This window comes from Balaenoptera acutorostrata, chromosome 5 (genome assembly GCF_949987535.1).
Source record: "Balaenoptera acutorostrata chromosome 5, mBalAcu1.1, whole genome shotgun sequence".
In the NCBI taxonomy this organism is placed as follows: Eukaryota; Metazoa; Chordata; class Mammalia; order Artiodactyla; family Balaenopteridae; genus Balaenoptera; species Balaenoptera acutorostrata.
In genome coordinates, this window is record NC_080068.1 from 9679066 (window position 1) to 9702112 (window position 23047).

General features: G+C 41.9%; 1 protein-coding gene across 10 annotated transcripts in view; it reads right to left on the minus strand.

Annotated features, from left to right (window-relative positions):
* Positions 1-16629: 16629 nt before the first annotated feature.
* The window catches only part of FAM13A (family with sequence similarity 13 member A), a 340103-nt gene continuing 333685 nt past the window's right edge, over positions 16630-23047 (minus strand). For 8 of the 10 annotated variants that reach the window (XM_057546846.1, XM_057546844.1, XM_057546845.1 and 5 more), the window contains one exon: positions 16630-21276. In XM_057546846.1, coding sequence (XP_057402829.1) covers positions 21150-21276 — 127 coding nt within the window. In that variant the 3' untranslated portion in view covers positions 16630-21149. The remainder of the gene's footprint in view (positions 21277-23047) is intronic. The other 2 variants (XR_009008361.1, XR_009008360.1) reach the window with 2 other exon arrangements.

A 23047-nucleotide genomic window follows, 5' to 3' on the forward strand; every position in this document is an offset into this window, starting at 1 on the left:
CATCAGAGGAAACAGAATAATGGTAAATAAGACTGGGGAGAAAGACAGCAAGTTTGGGGCTGAGGAACCAGACTAAGCCTTGGGCCTTCAAAATGTTCAGAGCCTTGGGGTTGGGGAAGGAGGCAGTGATAGGAGTTGAGCCTGGTTTTAAGAAAATGCGGATGAGGGTACCTGTGGAGGAATGGAGTGGGAAGGACAGCAGCTGAGAGCAGTGGGGTGGCAGCAGTGGGGTGAGAAGAGCTATGCGCAGGAGAGATGGGAGGAGTGGAGGCGATGGGAGCCTTAGGGGAAAAGGAGAAATTAAAGGTGAATCTAAGATTTATTAATCTAATGGCTGATGCTAATTAGCCCACTTATACACAGCAAAAAAAATTTTCAATAAGTTTTAAAAAGAATTACCATGTACTGTTTTTACCAGACTTAATAATAGATGGTTTAAAAAGTGGTAAAGAGAACAGTAGCTTTCCATTAATAAGTAAGTTCCATTCAACAAACAAACAAAGAGCATACATAAGTGCTCAGTTTGGGGGACAAAAAAGCCTATTACCTTTAATTTTGAATGAAAATAGCCAAGTTATTTTAAATTTGGGGGGGGGGCTTCAGAATCCTCATCCATGAAATAAGGAGACTGGACCAGATAATTTCTAAGGTCACTGAGCTCTAAAATTACTGTACCATAGAGATGCTCAATAAATTCTTCTAAATGTTTGTTGCATGAATGAAATTGTGCTGCTTTTCTAAAAACTATTTTTCTGGCATATTCTCTTTTTTCCTTTATCAATCACTATTGCTTTAGAAGACTCTTTAGGTAGGCATTTCTAGATTTACCTACCCACCTACCTTTCCTCACCTGCAGACAAACATTTGGAAGTTTCGTCACTGTTTTCAGAAATGTACCTATTTAATGAAAAAATTATCTCATTAAAATAAGGCAACTTTTGGCGGGTGGGATTTAATGAAAGTGTAACCAGGCAATTTAGCCAATTGTGATAACTCCCGCTCCGTGTGAAAGCTTTTTGATGACTAGAAAGGTTCTCTATTAATAATCCTGGAGAGCCAGGGTTGGCAACTACAGCCTGTGAGCTAAAATGGGTTTTACATTTTTAAAAGGGTTGGGAAAAAAAGGATATGTGACAGCAATTATCTGGCCTACAAAGCCTAACAAACAAACATGTTAACATCTGGCCCTTTACAGAAAAAGACTTGCCCCAACCCTTGGAGACCAGACTTGCAGGAATCACAGTAACAGAGTCGATAACTTACTTAACTGAAGTCTCAGGAGGAACTCGGTCATAGCTGATGTTGAACTAGAGAGAACAAATTTCTGGGCCTTTCTGCCACAGGGGTAATACGAAAATCAAGCTTTGTCTAAGATTAACCCACAGAACTAGGCATCAAGGTTTTGTGATAACAACTAACTACCAGGTATTGATTGATTGTAGGCCAGACCCTGCACCAAGCATTATCTATGTGCTATTCAGTTTAATTGCTACCACTGCCCTCCTGGCTCGACCAGTTACTAGCTGTGTGGCCTTGGGAAGGTTTCTTAACCTCTCTGTAGCTCATTTTCTTCCTGTTTAAAATGGGAATAAACATAATGCCTTCCTCATGGAGTTGTAATGAGAATTAAATGAACTAGTTAATGGAAAGCACATACAGAACAGTGCCTAGCACATAACAAGCTCTCAGTAACTATAATTTTCATTCTTATCCCAATTTTTCACATGAAGAAATGAATGTTTAGAGAAAATAACTTGTTCACTGTCACAGTGGTAGGACCTGAACTTGACCATTCCTCTATATTATTATGCTCAGCTGCTAGGGTGGACAGCAAATTTGACCAGGGATGGATAGCTAGAGATGAGGTTGCCTAGAGCCCAAATAGAAAGACACACTGTGATGTGTGGCAGGTGACCTCCCTGACCACCCGTCTGCACGTGGTCATAGAGCAGTGAGCTTTGTTTTCCTGCCACTGTGCAGTTCAGTAAGGCAATTCTATGATCGTGAGACTAAAACACTGATCAGATGTGTGGTTTCTATGTCATCTGCTGTGGATCTCATTGGAGCTAGAGTCTGTGGGCATTTAGTCATCAGCCTAGTACCTGTTAACTTCTCCCAGACCACAGGTCGGAACTGATGGTCAAATAGTAGATTCCACGTTGGTGAACATGTGGAGGTGTGCTAGGTGAGTGGTGTACCTGGAGAGGGCACTGAAGCTCCGTGCCCATTCCCACCTACCTGGCTCTATGTATCTCTTCCATCTGGCTGTTCCTGAGTTGCAGGACTGGAGGTGATGCCACCAAAATAGCAGTGCAGGATACCCAGCCTCCATTCTTCCACAAAGATCAACATTTAGACATCTATCCATGAACAAAACCAGCTCTGGGAGAGCTCTGGAGTCCACTTAAGAAACTTCAGTAACGCAGTTGAACATAAAACCTGAGAATAACCATACAGAAAGGGGAAGACAGCTTCATTCTGCCTGCATCACCCCATCCCCAAAGCCAGCAGTGCTCAGCACCAAGAGGGAGTGCCCAGCTAGAAAGAGGACCCTTCACTAGGAAAGGGCGAGTGGGGTGAGTGACCAGCTTCCCTAGCCTTTCAGGGAACCTCATGAAGGTCCCCCTTCAGTTTCACCCCACTCACTCAGAGATTGGCAAAGCTGAGACACATAGAAATGTGGCTAGGGACAAGGAAGAAAAAGCAGGGGCTCCCAGAAGCAGGCACATAGCAGGAGCAGCTGTGGTTTCGAGACACCTGCCCCACAGACAAATCCAGCAGCTTTCACCACTGAAGAAACCAAGAGACAGCACAACCGCCATGGACCCCACAGGTACTTGCATTCACTGACGTCAGCCACCTCAGTCCCTACCTATTTATTTTCTTCCCAGCCTGCCCCACTGTGGCCCCTGCTAGAGCCCAGGTACCACACGAGCAGCCAGCCCAGGCCTCTGTGTGAGTACGAGACACCAGCCTACATGCCCCATCGCCATGTGTGCACTTGGGGCTAGCCCCTCCAGCTGTGCACTCACACACCGCCAGCCTGACACCCACCTGACACCGGCCTCCACTGTGGTGTGCACACCCAGGGGGAGACTGTGCAGCCACAGGAGAACATGCAGACAGCCAGGGACCCTTGCGGCCGGCAGCGTGCCCACGGTTGGCCCTGGCCCTTGCTGCCTGCCCTGGCACCCACCACTAGCTGTGTGTCTGCGACTGGCCCCTGACACTACATAGGCATCTGCAGCTGATCCCTGCAGCGGAGTGTGCACACCGCTGGCCCCGGCCACCACACTGCCTGTCCTGCTCCTTGGACCAGGGGGCGCTGCTGAGGACCCCCAAGCACCATTCAGTTGCTGATGCTGTGGACCCCAGCAGCCTGAGCCAAAGAGAGATCATGCCCCTCCCCCCCACCCACTGCTGCCGCACAGCCCCACGCTTGGTACCCTGCACCGCTAGACCTGGGGTCACGGCCTGTTGTAGTGTGCTCCACCAACCCTTGCAGGAGTGAAAGTCTTCACTTACCAAAGTCAGTCCACAATGTCTGGAAGAGGTGACTGCTACTTCAAATGCACAGACACCTGTGAAAGGCTACAGGGATCATGAAGAATCAGGGAAATACGTCTCCACCAAAGGAATATGGTAAACGTCCAGGAACTGGCCCTAAAGAAATGGAGATCCAGGAGAGTGCCTGATAAAGAATTTAAAATAATTGTCTAAAGATGCTCAGAGAGCTACGAGAGAACAGAAAAACACTTTAATGGTATCTGGAAAATAGTACAAGAACAAATAAGATGTACATCAAAGAGACAGACAATCTGAAAAAAAAATTTTGGAGCTGAAGAATAATTGAATTGAAGAATTCAAGAGAGAACTTCAACATCAGACCTGAACAAGAAGAAGAAAGAATGAGACAGATCAATTGAAAGTAGCCAATCAGAGGAGCAAAAAGAAAAAAAGAATGAAAAGGACTGAAGAACACCTATAAGACTTAGGGGACACCATTAAAAGAAACACTGTACTTATCATTGGAATTACAGAAGGAGAAGAGGTGGAGAAAGAGGTAGAAAGCTTATTTAAAGAAATAATGGCTGAGAATTTCTCTCTCAAACCTGGGAGAAATTTGGACTTCCAAGTTCATGAAACTAATAGGTTTATTTTCAATCTAAAATGATCTCCTCCAAGATACATAAAAAACGGCCTAAAATCAAAACCAGAGAATTTTAGAGCAGCAAGAGAAAAAAAAATCTTGTACAAGGGAACCCCCATAAGGAAATCAGCAGATTTCCCAGGAGAGACCTTGCAGGCCAGGAGAGAATGGGGTAATATATTCAAGTACTGAAAGAAAAAAACCCTGCCAACCAAGAATACTTAACCCAGCAAAGTTGTCCTTCAGAAATGAAGGTGAGATAAAGACTCTCCCTAACCAAAATTGAGGGAGTTCACCACCACTAGACCTTACTTATAAAAAAAAATGCTGAAAGGAATTCTTCAAGCTGAAATGAAAGGATACCAGTTAGTAACATGAAAACATAAAAATATACAACATACTGGTTAAGATAAGTATGTAGTCAGATTCAGAATACTCTAATACTGTAATATGCTAGTGTGTTAATTACTTAACTCCAGTATAAAGGTTAAAGGACAAAAGTATTAAAAAAAAAGCTATAGCTACAATAATTTGTTAATTAATACATAATATAAAATATAAATTGTGACATCAAAAACATAAGAGGGAAAGTAAAAGGGTGGAGGTTTTGTATGCAATCAACATTAAATTATCAGCCTAAAATAGACTATTATAAGTTGTTTTATGTAAGCCTTATGGTAATAACAAAGCAAAAGCCTACAGTAGATTCACAAAAGATAAAGAGGAAACTAAAGCATAATCACTATGGAAAATCATCTCACAAAGGTAGGCAGAAAGAGAGGAAGAAAGTAACAAAGGGACTACAAAACAGCTAGAAAACAAAAAGATGGCATTAGTAGGTCTTTACCTATCAATAATTTCTTTAAATATAAATGTATTGAATTCTCAAAAGACAAAGAGTGGCTGGATGGATAAAAAAACAAAACTCAACTATATGCTGCCTACAAGAGACTCACTTCAGCTTTAAGGACACACACAGGCTCAAAGTGAAGGTGTGGGAAAAGATATTCATGCAAGTGAAAACCACAAGGAGCAGGGATAGCTATACTTGTATCAGACAAACTAGACTTTAAGCCAAAAATGGTAACAAGAGACAAAGAAGATCATATAATGACAAAGAGGTCAACTTATCAAGAAGATATAACAGTTGTAAATATATAGTCACCTAACATTGGAGCTAAATATATTAACAAAATACTAACAGATCTGAAAGGAGAAATAGATGACAATACAATAATAGTTAAGGACTTCAGTATTCCACTTTTAACAAAGGATAGATCATCCAGACAGAAAATCAATAAAGAAACATTGGACTTGAACCATACTTTAGACCAAATTAGTTAAACAGATATATACAGAACATTCCATCCAACAGAAACAAAACACACATTCTTCTCAAATGCACATGGAACATTCTCCACAATAGGTCATATCATAGGTCACAAAACAAGTCTTAGCAAATTTAAGATTGAAATCATACCAAGTATCTCTTCCAACCACAGTGGTATGAAACTAGAAATCAATAACAAGAAGAAAGCTGAAAATTTCACATACATGTGGAAATCAACACACTCCTGAACAAACAATGGGTCACAGAGGAAATCAAAAGGAAAATGAAAAAACACCTTGAATCAAACAAAAATTAAAACACTTCATACCAAAACCTGTGGGATGCATCAAGAGCAGTTTTAAGAGAAGTTTATAGAAATAAATGTCTATATTAAGAAAAAAGAAAGATCTCAAACAATCAAATTTTACCCCTTAAGGAACTAGAAAAAGAAGAAACTAAGCCCAAAGTTAGCAGAAGGAAGGGGATAATATAAATAAATGAAATAGAGACCAGAAAAATTATAGAAAAGATCAATGAAATTAAGAGCTGGTTTTTGAAAGATAAAATTGACAAACTTTTAGCTAGATTAAGAAAAAAAAAGAGAAGGGCTTCCCTGGTGGTGCAGTGGTTGAGAATCCACCTGCCAATGCAGGGGACACAGGTTCAATCCCTGGTCTGGGAAGATCCCACATGCCGTGGAGCAACTAAGCCAGTGAGCCACAACTACTGAGCCTGCGTGCTACAAGCACTGAAGCCCGTGTGCCTAGAGCCCGTGCTCTGCAACAAGAGAAGCCACCGCAATGCAAAGCCCACGCACCGCAACTAGAGAAAGCCTGAATGCAGCAACGAAGACCCAACTCAGCCAAAGATAAATAAATAAAATAAATTTATTAAAAAAAAAAGAGAAGACTCAAATAGATAACATTATAAATGAAAGAGGAGACACTGCAATGGATACCACAGAAATACAAAGGATCATAAGAGACTATTAAGAACAATCACACACCTACAAATTAGATAACCTAGAAGAAACAAATACATAGAAACAGGACACTGTAAAACTCTTAGAGGGAAACACAGAACACTCTTTGACATAAATCACACGAGATCTTTTTTGATCCACCTCCTAGAGCAATAAAAATAAAAACAAATAGGATCTAATTAAACTTAAAAGCTTTTGCACAGCAAAGGAAACCATAAAAAAAAGACCACCTCAGAATGGGAGAAAATATTTGGAAACAAAGCAACTGACAAGGGATTGATCTCCAAAATATACAAGCAGCTCATGAAGCTTAATATCAAAAAAATAAATAACTCAGTCAAAAAATGGGCAGAAGATCTAAACAGACATTTCTCCAAAGAAGACATACAGATGTACATGAGAAGATGCTCATCACTAATTATCAGAGAAATGCAAGTCAAAACTACAATGAGGTATCACCTCACACCAGTCAGAATGGCCATCATCAAAAAATCTACAATCAATAAATGCTGGAGAGGGTGTGGAGAAAAGGGAACCCTCCTACACTGCTGGTGGGAATGTAAATTGGTACAGCCACTATGGAGAACAGTATGGAGATTCCTTAAAAAACTAAAAATACAACTACCATATGACCCAGCAATCCCACTCCTAGGCATATACCCAGAGAAAACCATAATTCGAAAAGGTAAATGCACCCCAATGTTCACTGCAGCACTATTTACAATAGCTAGGACATGGAAGCAACCTAAATGTCCACTGACAGAGGAATGGATAAAGAAGATGTGGTACATATATACAATGGAATATTACTCAGCCATAAAAAAGAAGGAAATAATGCCATTTGCAGCAACATGGATGGACCTAGAGATTGTCATAGTGAGTGAAGTAAGTCAGACATAGAAAGAAATATCATATGATATTGCTTATATGTGGAATCTAAAAAGGTACAAATGAACTTATTTACAAAACAGAAGTAGAGTCACAGATGTAGAAAACAAACTTATGGTTATCAGGGGATAAGAGGGGGGAGGGATAAATTGGGAGATTGGGATTGACATATACACTACTATATATAAAATAGATAACTAATAAGACCCTACTGTATAGCTGAGGGAACTCTACTCAATAGTCAGTGCTCTGTAATGACCTAGATGGGAAAAGAATCTAAAAAAGAGTGGATATATGTATAACTGATTCACTTTGCTGTACACCTGAAACTAACACAATATTGTAAATCAACTATACTCCAATAAAATTTTTTTTTAAATGAGATGTAGAAGTCAGAGGTATAAAAAAAAAAATCAACTGAATCATTTAGAGAAAATTTGGCCATAACATGAGCAGATGATATAATTTATAAGAATAGCTTAAGTTCTTTAAAACTTATGTTTCTTGTAACCATACTTAAAAAGTATGTTTTTGAAATCATGCTCACTAATACCCAATAAAGCTCAGGATGTGTGTGGGAAAAAAAAAAAAACAAAAACCTTCATGGGACTTCCCTGGTGGTCCAATGGTTAAGACTTTGCCTTCGAATGCAGGGGCTGTGGGTCTGATCCCTGGTTGGGGAGCTAAGATCCCACATGCCTCGTGGCCAAAAAAACCCAACAAACCATAAAACAGAAGCAACATTGTAACAAATTCAGTAAAGACTTTAAAAAATGGTCCACATCAAAAATAATCTTAAAAAAAAACTTCAAATGTCCATCAATTATAAAAAAACAAAACTTAGAAACATACAACCTACCAAGGCTGAATCATGAAAAAAAAAGAAAATCCAAACAAACTAGTAATGAGGAAGGAGATTGAATCAATAATCAAAAAGCTTCCAATAAGAAACCCATAGACCAGATGGTTTCACCAGTGAATTCTACCAAACATTTAAAAAAGAATTAATGTCAATCCTTCTCAAACAGGGAACACTCCAAAACTCATTTTATGAGGGTAGCATAACCTTGGTACCAAAGCCAGATAAGGACACTATAAGGAAAGATAACTACAGACCAATATCCCTGATGAATATAAATGCAAAAATTCTCAACACAATATTTGCAAACTGAATTCAATAGCACATTAAAACAATCATACACCCTGGTCAAGCAGGATTTATTCCTGGAATGCAAGAATGATTCAATGTATGCAAATCAATAAATGTGATACATCTCATTAATAGAAGGAAAGATAATCTCATATGATCCTTTCAATAGATGCAAAAAAAGCATTTGACAAACGACAACATCCTTTCATGATAAAAAAACTCTCAACAAATTGGGAACAGAAGGAACACACCTCAACATAATATATGATAAATCCACAGCTAACATTATACTCAATGTTCAAAAGTTGAAAGCTTTTCCTTTAAGATCAGGAACCGGTTAAGGGTGACCATTCTCACCCCTCCTATTCAACACAGTACTGGAAATCCTAACCAGAGAAATCAGGTAAGGAAAAAAAGACATCCAAATCAGAAAGGAAGAAGTAAAACTGCCATTGTTTGCAGATGATATGATCTTATATATAAAAAATCCTAATGACTGCACCAAGAAAAGCTAGAACTAATCGAGGAATTCAGTAATATTATAGGACACAAAATCAACATACAGGAATCAGTTGTGTTTCTATATACTAACAATGAAATATCTGAAAAAGAAAAAAAGAAAACAATCCCTTTAATAATAACATCAAAAACAATAAAATATTTAGGAATAAATTTAACCAAGGAGGTGAAAGATCTGTACACTGTAAACTACAAGACTTTGGCAAAAAAAAAAAAAAAATTGAAGAAGACACAAAGAAATGGAAAGAGATCCTATGTTCATGAATCAGAAGAGTTAATATTGTTAAGATGTCCATACTACCCAAAGCCATCTATAGATTCAATGTGATCCCTATCAAAATCCCGATGGCATTTTTCACAGAAATAGAACAAATAATTTTAAAATTTGTATAGAACCACAAAAGATCCCAAATAGCCAAGGCAATAGTGAGAAAAAAGTATAAATTGGAGGCATCACACTTCCTGTTTCAAACTATACTACTATAGCTATAGTAATAACTATTTCAAGCTATACTACAAAGCTATAGCAATTAACATAGTACAGTACTGGCATAAAAAAGAACAAATAGACCAATGGAACAGAATCAAGAACCTAGAAATAAACCTTTGCATATATAGTTAACTGATATTTGACAGGAAGCCAAGAATGGGGAAAGAATAGCCTCTTTTATAAATGATGCAAAAAAAAATAAATACATGAATGTATGCTGTTGGCAAAACTGGATAGTCAAATGCAGAATGAAATTGGACCCCTATCTTACACTATTCACAAAAATTAGCTCAAGATAAAGACTTAAACACAGGACCTGAAACTAAAACTCCTAGAAGAAAACACAGGGAAAAGGCTTCCTGACATTGGTCTTCGCGATGATTTTTGGATTTAACACCAAAAGCTCTAGCAACAAAGACAAAACTTGATTAAGTGGGATTATATCGAACTAAAATAGCTTCTGCACAGCAAAAGAAACAACCAACAAATAAAAATGCAAACTATGGAATGGAAGAAAATATTTGCAAACCATATATCTGATAAGGAGTTAATATCCAAAATATGTAAATAACTCATACAACTCAATAGCATAAATAACCAAACAATTTGATTTTAATAAAATGGGCAGGAGAACTCAATAAATACATTTTCAAATAAGACACACAGATGGCCAACAGGTACATGAAGAGGTACTCAGCATCACTAAACATCAGGGAAATGCAAATCAAAACCACAAGGAGATATTCATCTCACACCTGTTAAAATGGCTATTATCAAAAAAGACAAAAGATTAATGTTGGTGAAGATGTGGAGAAAAGGGAACCCTTGTGCATTGTTGGTAGGACTGTAAATTGGTATAGCCACTCTGGAAAACATTATGAAGTTTCCTTAAAAAAATAAAAATAGAACTATCGTACGATCCAGCAATCCCACTTCTGGGTATATATCCAAAGGAAATATAAACAGGATCTTGAAGAGATGTCTGCACCCCCATGTTCATTGAAGCATTATTTACAATAGCCAAGATATGGAAACAACAGGTTTGTCCAAGGATGAATGGATAAAGAAATTGTGGTGTATATATACCATGGAATATTATTCATAAGAAAGAAGGAAATCTTGCTATTTGTGACAACATGGATGGACCTTGAAAGTATTATTAAGTCAGAGAAAGACCAATACTGTATGATCTCACTTATATGTGAAATCTAAAAAGCCTAACTCATAGAAACAGAGTAGAATGGTAGTTACCAGGGGCTGGGGAGTGGGGAAAGTGCGGAGATGTTGGTCAAAGGATACAAACTTCCAGTTATAAATGAATACATTCTGGGCATCTAATTAACAGCATGGTGATTATAGTTAATAATACTGTACTATATACTTGAATGTTGCTAAGAGAGTAGATCTTAAATGTTCTAACTACAAAAAAGAATGATAATTATGTAATATGATGGAGGTGTTAGCTAATGCTATGATGGTAATTGCTTCACAATATATTAGTGGTTCAAATCAACCTGCTGTACACCTTAGACTTACACAATGTTACATGTCAATCATATCTCAATAAAACCGGAAAAAATAAAGGAAAAAACAGCCAAATCACTGTTAACTGGATGATGGAGAGAAAGGTGGAATGAAGGAGGGCATACAACAGAACGTCAGAACAGATTTGAGGTGCAGCCCAATGAATAGAATGTTTTGTGTCAGGGTCAAGCATAGAAGAGAAAGTATATAAAATCAAGGCTAATATGCAGAATTTTATCATTTCCTCTCAAAAAGAAATGTAAGTGTTGGTTGTCTCCAGTTCTCTTTGGCTCTTAAAAATGGAGCCAAGCGTATTTTAAAACATTTGTTAAGTCTCTAGAATATCTAAGAACATGAAGCCCATGTTGCCTTCGTGCTACTCAGCTGGGGCTGCTTGAGTTATGAGTCTTCTGCTTTGTGAACGTCTTCATTTTTTTTTTTTTTTTTTAAATTTATTTATTTATTAATTTATTTATGGCTGTGCTGGGTCTTCGTTTCTGTGCGAGGGCTTTCTCTAGTTGCGGCAAGCAGGGGCCACTCTTCATCGCGGTGCGCGGGCCTCTCACTATCGCGGCCTCTCTTGTTGCGGAGCACAGGCTCCAGACGCGCAGGCTCAGTAGTTGTGGCTCACGGGCCTAGTTGCTCCGCGGCATGTGGGATCTTCCCAGACCAGGGCTCGAACCCGTGTCCCCTGCATCGGCAGGCAGATTCTCAACCACTGCGCCACCAGGGAAGCCCAACGTCTTCATTTTTAAGAGATGCCTTTGTGGAGAGTTGATACGTGCACTGCCTCCACCTGCAGACTTATCTTGGGGAACTGCATCTCACACAGCTGAGGGGGCGCTTGTGATAAGGAAGACAGTAGGTCCTCATGTCTTCAGAATAGGTGAAAACTCTCCCGCAGATCAGATCAAGGAAATTCTCCAGTTGGATGTGACACAGAAGCTACCACCATGCCTTTCCTACCCAGGTAAGGAGGGGTTGGTGAACCTCACTTGCGGAGTGAGAAACAGGGCTATGCAACAGAATAGGTGCTGGAGGAAGTGTCCACCCCATCGTGGGCAGATTCTTTGCATCTATATTAATAACAGCCTCTCCCACGGATTAGCTGATCCAGGCTTTAGTGTTTTATTTCCTTCTGAAAGTAACGGAGTGTGTACTCCTGAGTTATGTGTGGCATGGAGAAAATTAGTTGAGATGTCAGCATTTTATTTTTTCTTCCAAGAGTGGCTGGATGCTTGGCAGGGTTCACAATCATACGGTCTTCAGATCTTTTAAAAGCTGATTTTCCTGGGCCTAACCTCGGGGGAATTGGATACAATCTCTGGTTATTATTGATTCAGTTCCCATTGGTGTTGAACTTCCTGAGAAATTAAATAAGATCTAAAACTCACACACATACACTCCTCAGGTGAAGGGAAACTCTAAACCAGATTAGTCTTTCACGGTCACCTTTTTTTTAGGATTAGGAGAAAAAGAAAGCCAAAGAGCAGATTTGGAAATAACCCCAATGCCTACAGTGTCATAAGAGGCCCGGGGCTCTTGAGATCAAAGGTCAACAGCAAGTGCCAACTAGGTACTGGCTCGTGGTCCCAGAGGGACCGGCCTGCCACTGCCAAAGGCTTCTTGTTGTTAAAAACGTGTCTCCTGACCTTTCGTGCCTGGGCTCTCCCAGGAGCTCAGATGCTGGTGTAGCAGACTCAAGGGCTGTCAAGTTCAAGTCTGGCAGACCGTCCGGAGGGGAGACCTGGAGCTGCTGAATTTATGAGGTAATGGGGGGCAGGGCCTCATTCAATGAGAGTGGAAGGTCATTTGAGCCCAAAGCTTGCTCTGTTGCTGGCCTGAGCAGTGGCACCCCGACTCTGCCCCCCTGGCGCTGATGAGGGAGTGGAGGGTGACCCCAGGCCCTCTCCCAGTCTCAGCCGTGTCCACAGGCTTGGTGAACCATAGGATGCTAATTAGGAGCTTGCCGAGATCAGAGCAGCTCTTCTCCCTGGGGTACGCTTCATTTTTAGTTGTTTAAAAACACAGCCTGAGACAGAAATTTCAGGACACCAGGTGCCTAGAAATCAGTTCAAAGGTTATTCTGTTCCTTCCCTGCACAGAATGCCGGCAATCCCACATCTGTCTCCGCTCAGTTGATTCCCTTGACATGTCTGAGCAGATCTGGACCTCCCAAAACGCCCTAGGGAGAAGCAGACTTAGAGGAGTTTGCCCTGCTCCGTGAGGGAAGGGATTCAGCAAGCAAAGGTCTCTCGGAGAAAGCGGCACACACATTGGGATGCAGATTGCTTGAGAAGAGTCAGAATTTTACTTTCCCTGCCAAGAGAATGGGTCAGTGTTCCCATAAAATCCTTCTCACTGGTTAGTGCTGATTTGTGCCTAAAGTGCTGGAGACGCCCTCTGTTTCTGACTAATACAAACAAGGCACCAGAGGGCGAGGAGAAGGGTGGTGGTGGGGAACACAATTCCTTTTTTGTAGTGATTCAAAATGTCTTGTTTGGGCTTCAGCAGAGAAAGAATCTTTGTCTCAATGCTTGATGGTAACAGCCCGCCACCATCCTTTACTGCAGATTTATCGTGTGCTCACGTTATGTTCATCCAAGTAAATTCCCACAATAACCCCGATAAGGGAGGTACTCTGATTGTTTCCATTTTTTAGATAAAGAAACGGAGATGGGGAGGGTAAGGAACGTGCAGAGGCCGCAGAGGCCATCTGTCTGCAGTCTGGACCTTGAGCATCGGGCAGCATTTGGCCTCCACTGGGACTGTCGTGTACCGTCTCTTGTCAACCTAGGATTTGGAACTGATCGTAGGTGCTCATTGCCGCAGATACCCAGGATGCTGTCTGCACCCTCTACTTCAAGTGAGGTCTTTGGACCAGCAGCATTGCAGCACCTGGAAGCTTGTCAGAAAACTGCAGATTGTCAGGCCCCCCCAGGGCGACTGTTCTACAAGACCCCTGGCCAGTATTCCAGTTTGAGAAGCCCTGCCCTCTGCTACCAGAGAGAAATAGATCCTTCACTGTCTCCCTGCGTTCCCTCCCCTTTGTCTAATCTTGTCCAGTAATTTTAAGTTCTTCAAAAGTAAAATAGATAGGACTTCCCTGGTGGCGCAGTGGTTAAAAATCTGCCTACCAATGCAGGGGACACAGGTTCGAGCCCTGGTCTGGGAAGATCCCACATGCCACGGAGCAACTAAGCCCGTGCGCCACAACGACTGAGCCTGCGCTCTAGAGCCCGCGAGCCACAACTACTGAGGCCACGTGCCACAACTACTGAAGCCCGCACGCCTAGAGCCCGTGCTCCGCAACAAGAGAAGCCACTTTAATGAGAAGCCCGCACACAGCAACGAAGAGTAGCCCCTGCTCACTGCAACTAGAGAAAGCCCACACGCAGCAACGAAGACCCAACGCAGCCAAAAATAAATAAATAAATTTATAAAAAAATATTTTAAAAAAGTAAAATAGATAAACAAGGACCTACTATCTACACAGGGAACTATATTCAATATCTTGCAATAACCTATAATGGAAAAGAATCTGAAAAAGAATATATATATATATATATATATATATATATATATATATATATATATATAAACTGAATCACTTTGCTATACACCTAAAACATTATAAATCAACTATACTTCAGTTAAAAAAAGCAAGTTACAGAAAAATAACAATAACTCAAAATATCTTACCAAGAAGTACTCAAAGCAGTAGAACCAGCAGCACGACAAAGATTTCTCAGCATCTTTGAATTGCTTTTGAGAAATTAAAGGAAGATTCAAACGTGTGGAAGATTATGAGTTTCAGAATTCACAGTAACATGTAATTTATACACACAGAGGCTCAGCTGAGACATGGAAGTCCAGAGGTCTCGGATTTGGTTCTTGCTGCGTTTTGCACTGGGCCGTGTTCCCCGGAAGACGCTGCACAACTCGGATCCACCCTGTGGTACAAGCCTTGTTGATGGAGAGGAGCAGTGAGAAGCAAGCTGTCAACAAGCCCAGTTCCTGCCAAACCCCACTTGTCGGCCTGCCAGCCAGCGTTCTGAAAACGCACTTGGGAATTTCGACTTTCAGCTTTTACTGAATACGAAATTCAACTGTGTATTTATAGCCTTGATAAGCTGACCCAGCTTAGGGATAACCCTGATACACAAGGTTCAGAATCCATTTCTAGAGGGGGTAATAATGAGGCCATTGAAAGGAGTTGACGAGGACTGTCCTTCTCTCCCAACCTCCCCCAGTTGGTCCCTGTTCTGAAATTCCCATTCAGTTCGTCCATAGTGCTGCAAACTGAGAGAGGAGGAGCAAAAACACTTCCAGGGGAGTCGGGGGAGGCCGTCTGGAGGACCGTCAGGCTTTTCGACAGGCTGTAGAAGCTGGGACTTGGGCCAGCATCACTTTCTGGTCCCGCAGAGGGGCCGCAGCAAAACAGGACTTAAGAAAACGAAGGGTCGCTATATACTGCTTGCCACTTCTGCCTCAGTTTTATTACTTTGGACCCAGTGTTTCAAAAAGTAAGTTGCTCAGGCGAGCTTCAGTGTTTTTTTTAAATTTATTTATTCCATTTATTTTATTTTTGGCTGTGTTGGGTCCTCGTTGCTGCACGCGGGCTTTTCTCCAGTTACTGCGAGCGGGGGCCGCTCTTCCCTGCGGCGCGTGGGCTTCTCTCTGCAGTGGCGCCTCCCGACGTGGAGCACGGGCTCTAGACGCGCGGGCCTCAGTAGCTGCAGCACGCGGGCTCAGCAGTTGTGGCTCACGGCTCTAGATCGCAGGCTCAGTAGTTGTGGCGCACGGGCCCAGTTGCTCCGCGGCATGTGGGATCTCCCTGGACCAGGGCTCGAACCCGTGTCCCCTGCCTTGGCAGGCAGACTCTCAACCACTGCGCCACCAGGGAAGCCCGAGCTTCAGTTCTGACAGAACGCCAGGCCGTTGTGCCGTCAGCAGTGCTGCATCTTCATGCTCTGAAGTCAGACAGATCTCAGTTCAAATCCTGGTGTCAGTACTGGGACAAGGTCCTTGCTCCAAGCCTTAATTTTTTTTAATTTCAGGTTTAGTATATTTTGAATGTGTACTTGAGTCACTTAAGTCAGGCGTCTATGACACATGCAGCTTAAAGAACACCTGTAGGCCTAACCTCCACCGACCACGAGCTGCTCACCTCACACGACTGCAGTGTGCCTTTTCCTCCGTGTCACAGTTTTCTGGTGGCCTCATTAGCTTCAGAGTAGTGAGTGGTTCACATATTTGCCTGTGACGGCCTCCGAGACTTCGGAAATGTACTTAAACAGTTGTTTTTCTTAATGCCTTTCTTTCTGCAACCCTCCAGCCCCTTCCACGAACTGCTTCAAAGGCAGCTGAGCACAGAGCCCAAGCCTGTCTTCCTACCGACCATCACGGGCATGTCTAGCTTGTACCCAGTTTGCTCCACCTTCCAGTGCCCTCCCTGGAGACAGAATAACAAATGTTAATCCTTGGGAGCTGCTGAGGAGCTCAGGGGAGCAGCTTGATCCCTTACATAGGGAAAGGTCAGACCCCACAGAGGGTTCGGTCACACATTCCCGACGCTGTCAAAAAATTCAGAACATTCACAATGAAAAATATTTTATTTATGTTCATACAAAATACAGTCATGTACAAAAAGGTACATAACATATTTTCATTCTGTTTACATTTTAAAAAAGGAACAACTGTAATTTCAAATACTTTCTGCTTACATGTCATGTAAACATTGTTCTGGGCCCACGTTATTTACTAAAATTGCATCCACTCTCGGAGATTTTCAGGATTGTATAGGTGCTTTCAGATTGAGAGTTAGATCTGCCGAATCGATTTCTCAAGCTGCGCACATGGCCACGACTGGCTGGATTCCAGACAAAATGAGATCCTCTAGAGACATAGCTGCACTTTCATAGCAATATGAAGGTGTAGATGTATAGATATCATTTTAATACACATCTGTGTGTACCTGTCATTGACCTCAGCTTATCCACATACATCTGTCATGAAGGATCACGGTGGAAGAGTGTGGATGCCCCAAGGGCACGACCTCTACTCTGGAAAGTGGCTGTGACACGTAGATCACCATCTTTTGGAGCTTGCTGTGTCAGCTGCCCTGTGAAGAAGTGCCAGTATGCACGAGTTCAGTACCTACAGATTGGAAAACATGTTTAGCCTATCTTTTGACAAAATGTACTCGGCAGTAGATTTTGTGGGTCACGTGGGGAAAAAAATATAACGGAAGGGAATTAATCAAAGAAAAAGAAAGCACACTCTGGCTTCTGCTAAACCCATGGCCTTCCGAGGAAACACTGCTTTAACGTTTTAGCCCAGTTTTGTCCCTCCCTGTTGGTTTAACCAAATGGATACTACGAAAGAATACCACGGAGGTGCTGACCTTGGTGCAGAAGCTACCACTCCCCACCTCGGGAGAAAACCCCCCAGGACGCAGTGTGTCAGGAAGACCTGTCTTGAAAGCAAAACCAATTTAGACTACAACCAGATTTTCACAAAGCAGTTAAAAGAGATTATGGCGTTCAGCGGTAAATATACCATCAAAGGTAGTGAGGTATATAGCCTTAAGAAATAGACCCTTAAGAAAGATGGCATCTTCATGATCAGATTAAGAACCTCTTAAAAAATTCATCAACAAACTTTAAATTTTGATTTTCCTTATAAATCTGTGATCAGTTCCGGATACAGCGCTCAATCCTGTCTACTGAGAACTAGGCAGTCCCAGAAAGAACCAACTTAACTGGTACCGTGGCCGCCCTTTGATTCTGATAATAAACTTAACAGTCACCTTATGAGGAATTCTAAGCTCAATCACATTAGCTCCAAGCTCAGCCCTTAGGAGGCGCCAAGATCGCTGGCCTGAGTGCATCTCAGTGCTATGCTTACGACACAAGCACAACCCTGAGGCACTTGTCCTGGGCTAGAAATGACACACCTGGGAGCAGGTACACCCTGTAACAGGCTCTTCTGCCACCAGGCAAGTGTTGCATCAGGATGAGAGAAAGCAAAAATCACACTGATGTTACATATAGAGGCATTGCTGATCCCTGCCTTGCCAATGAATAATCATCTTTTGACTTCAAACTAGCAACCAAAGCAAAGAGATCTACTTATTAGCTCACAATAAATTATAGCTAGGAATTACAAAAAAATAGTTCTCCAGTTTGAAATGTGATGTGGTCTTTCATGGGACTTTTTCCCTGAATCGGAGATCACTGAGATTGTGCAGGCTTTCTTCTACCAGCACCAAGACAAACTTCAGCTGTCCTGAAAAACTTCTCAGCAGGCCCTTATCCTAAACCTTGCACATACCTGTCTAAAAAGTAAAATCCAAACTCAATGCTTCAAAGATGAAATGCAGTAATGATAACATACTTAATATAAATATCTATTTCAAGGTTTGCTCCAGACTAAAACACAATAAAAAGCAAATGCTTGGGAAAATTACAAGCCTCTGCTATCTCTGATTCTTACAATCACACAGCCAAGTTTACTCATGCTTTACTTTTACTTATCATTGTTATTAAATAACCCTTGACATTTATTTTGTTGGCAGGTGCTCATAAACACGCACACATTCCCGACAGAGCAAAGGAAAAACCGCAGTCCAGAGTATGCTGTGTTAAGCCAATTAAGACACTGCCTCTAGGGCCTTGAGACTCTGGGCTGCAAAAATGGTTGCTATGGAAACAAATTTACCTCAGCATTTCTGGCAGAGCCAGAACCTACGGACTAACCTGTCTTCAGATAGAATCTCGTGTAAACGGGGCTTCCCTCCCTTAATTTGGGCACCATTCTAGGAAGAATATTATTATAAATTACAAAGGAAAACATGACATTCCATACACATTTTACTATAACTTGGTGTCTTCTTTTATTCAATCATACAAATTTGAATGGGGATTCCTGAATAAATCTTTTACTTAATTCACCTTTGGCAGAAACAATAGATTTCAAAACATTTAGTAGCTTCTCATTTATATAGCTTTTTCTCTTTTAAAGTTCTATAGCATATTAGTATTTTCAAAACAATACTCTTAGACAGATGTGCTTTGAAAGTTAACTGGTAATGATGTGATTTATATTATAGCTTATGTAAGAGAATAATTACTTAAAAAGGACAAACTAGACATGTATTTCTTTTAAAAAATACAATTTTTGGTCATGTGAATGATTCATGTTCAGATTTCAAAAATAGAAAACGTCCTAAAGTGCATCATTTTATTTATAATATAGCTCCTTGAAATTATAGCAATCTGCAATGTAAACAGTAAAGAATACCAAGCTATATCTATATTGCAGGATTATGTACCGTCTTTAAGTATGTGGATTCAATCAGGGCACTTTCAACACATAGCTCATGCTTTTGGATGATTATTTTTAAGAGCAAACTTAAAGGTATTCTTTTTCCCCTACTCCTGACTTAAACGATTTTCAACCGACAGAGAGCTGCTACTTCACTTCAACAATGGAAAACGCTGCTACAAATCCAATCTGACCAGACAGTTTCTCAAGAACCCATTTTGGAAACTGACAACTGATCAGGAAGAGTCCTCTCCTTGTTATTATTATTAAAGAAAACAAAATCGTACCCTTTGCTGTCCTGTTCATCCCGCAACATTATCTTCAAAAGGCAGAGCCTGCTGAAACACCTTCTCTTGGCAACCAGCGGCTGGTGGGCAGACACCTGTGCTCGACCTCACGGAGCAGAAACGTGGGCCAGGATGGGCAGGCAGAACCAGGACCCACTTTCCTCAGCGCAAACACAGAAAGTCAAAAAGTAACGACACATCACAAGATAACATCAGCACACTGAAGAGATGAACGATTTGGTGTCTTACATTCCCTGGTCCCTCCAAAATGTCTAATATAGACAGTTTTGTGACACCGTCTTTGAAAAAATTATAATCATAATTGGCTATACACCATTATTTTTTTTCTCTTTATAAATGACCTTGAAAATAGTGTGATTTAGATTCTGCCTTAGGCTGAGCTCTGAGGGCTATACTTACCCCTCAGGAGATTTTTAGTGCAGGTTTACTTAAAAAAAAGAAAAAAAATTAAACTCTGGTAAGTACTCAGGAGGCTTAGAATACAGGCTCTTTCTCTCTCACGATCCTCTACACTTAAGCTAAGAATTAAGCAAGACCCTTTAGTTTGGCTAGAGCCAAAACCAAACCAAACCCCGAACAGGCTGCTGGCCTCGCTTAGTGTTTGATGTTAAAATCTGAGGCTGGTAAGTGCAGTCAACGTTCAGGAAAGGATTCTCCAGGCTCTTCACCGCTGCCTAATTTAAAAATCAGCACAAATATTAGCTACTTCTCTATCCCCTCTGTCCTCTGCAGATGGTCCAGCCCTAGTCAGGGATCACAGTTCTCTATCAGCTGAGGACGTCGCGAAGAAGCACACGGTCAAAGAGAGGACTGCACGGCCATTCTGGGCAGACGCAGCTTCCGTCCACCCGAGAGCTAAAGGGGAAGCGATTCACACGAGTGGGGAAAGGCGCAGCTCTGTGGAAAGGTCACGAGGATGGTCGAGGCAGCAAACAGGGCTCCAATGCAGGTTCCCCCCTGACTGGGTCCAAAGAGAGCCCGTGCTCTCCTGGGCTGGGCCCGTGCTCTCTCGGGCACCTGCACTGGACGTGCACAGCGAGTTCGCTCTACAGAGTGAAGTCCTGAGCTTGTTCTGTCACAGTCCGACAGGGAACAGGCTGTGTCTCAGTTATCCAGAGAAGAACAGCGTGTAGCCTCTGTAGATGAGTGTGTGTCAGTGTAGTGATTCGTCGTTGCCAGTGTCCGCGAAGCTTCCGCTACAGCGCGTGTCTGTGAGCGCTCGGGTGCACGGAGATCTCGACCTCCCCTTACACAATTCCTACATGGGGGCAGGTGGGCTCCTTCCATCTAGGCGGTTTCCAAGGCAGGCAGTGGAAACTGGGGACGATCCCAGTGGCCCGGAGGCAGAAGAGCTACTCCCTTTGTAGGTCCAGCTCCGAGGCTGCCTTCCAGTTCCTGCAGAGCTGCTATCTGCCAGGGGAGGCGGGGGGCACATTCCCCCCGCCTCCCCAGCCCCCGTGGCTCGGGTAGGGCTGCCTCCTCACACGGACTTGGAATCGGTGTCTCTCTTGCTGATGAGCACCTCCAAGAGCCTCAGTTTTGCCTTAATGTGCTTATATTCATTGTATTCTTCAGCCATAGGAGTGCGGTCTTCCTTCTGGACGTTTCTGATGGAAACAAAGGGAAAAGGGGCTGATGATCATCTGCTGTCCCTTCCACAGGATGCTGTTCACCAGGTGAATGATCATCACGTGGGAATCTGCAGTTCATCACCCCACAGAACCAGTGTGGCCAAGCATCGCTTGGGATCAAGAGTGGAGCTGGGTTTAGACAAGCAGTGAAAGTCGGCGTCCCCAGAAAGCACCATGCAACTGAGTTTCAGAGCTAATCGGGCATCTCGAAGAATGATAGGAAAGACTAAGAAACGTAGAAACTTTCTCCCTCTGCTGTTGCTACGTATGAATTCATACTACAAGTCTCCATACACTGAAGTCCTTTACTTACACTTAATGCTTTCTCACTTTTATATCCTTCACCTAATGAACCACTAAATTTCTGAGTAGTAATTGGTATACCCGTAATTTACAAGGTTTAAAAAAGAATAGTTAATACTCCTACTTACTATAAAAATTAGTCTTGGAATTCAGCGATTGGATCACAGAATACTAATAAACCTTATAGTTTACTGAGTAATTTTATATGTATACTTTTTAGGTACGCAAGTATTACACTTGGGAGCTGATGATAGGGTGAACACTGTACTAAGTACCCTGAACCCGTGCTCTAACACAACCCGCAGGAGAACCTGACGAAACGCTGCCGTTGCCCGCACCCTCAGCCGGTACTGCCCCGCTTCTCACCTCACTTGGAAACGCACATGTCAGACATTCAAATACCAGGCTTCCTTTACTTCTTACTAAAGAGCGAAAATGGGAAATGGGACAGCTTGGGGCTCATCTAATTCTGCTCAATGAACTGATTTTATTCCTGCTCTGCCTGCTCAAGGAAAGGACCCTGGATGCTCCCAGGAGAGGGCAGGGCAGGGCAGGGCAGGGCAGGGCAGGGCAGGGCAGGGCAGGGGGCATCTGACCCTGGCCCCAGACGTGCCTCTGAGGGTCTTCACTTGCCTCACATACGAAGCGATGGAGCCAGATTTTGTGAAATCTGAAGTCCCTGACAGTTCTAAACTTGCATGATGATGATTGACTCCCATCAATTGTATTTTCTTAAAACTTGTGAAGGTTACATAATTATAGGATATCTGTGCATAATGTGACTATAAACAAATGGGAAAGAAAATGAGCAGACAAGCCAAAAATATGTTTGGAAAGAAGACTGGAATGAAACACATCAAAACATTAATCCTTTGGTTTGTCTTTGGGTATTACTATCATTTTGGGTATTATTTCTTTTATCTATATTTTCTAAATATCCTACAATTCATGGAGAAAGAAAAACAAATATTTAGGTATAAAAATTCATAAATCTTGAGAAAGTCATTATAGGACAGATCCATATCAGAGATCCCCAACATAAATTTATACACTAATTGAAATAAACTGAAATATAGTACATTTTTAACGCCTAGGTTAATTTTTATGGTACTTTTATTTCCCAATACTTTTGAGAAGTATAAAAGGAGACTTAAAGAGAAACTGTATTTACACTGTTCAAATAATTTGGATTAAAATAAAACATTTTAAAACTTAACTCCAACGTGAGAGATGGAGCTCTATTCCCTGCTCTAACCTGGTCTCATGCTGTGACTTGAGTCGGACATTCTGTGCGTGGTCACTTGCTAACAGGGAACACTATCCCTCAGCATAGCGCTCTATGATGATGATTACAGTATGTCTTAAAACTCACTGGTGGGGGCTTCCCTGGTGGCGCAGTGGTTGAGAATCCGCCTGCCAATGCAGGGGACACGGGTTCGAGCCC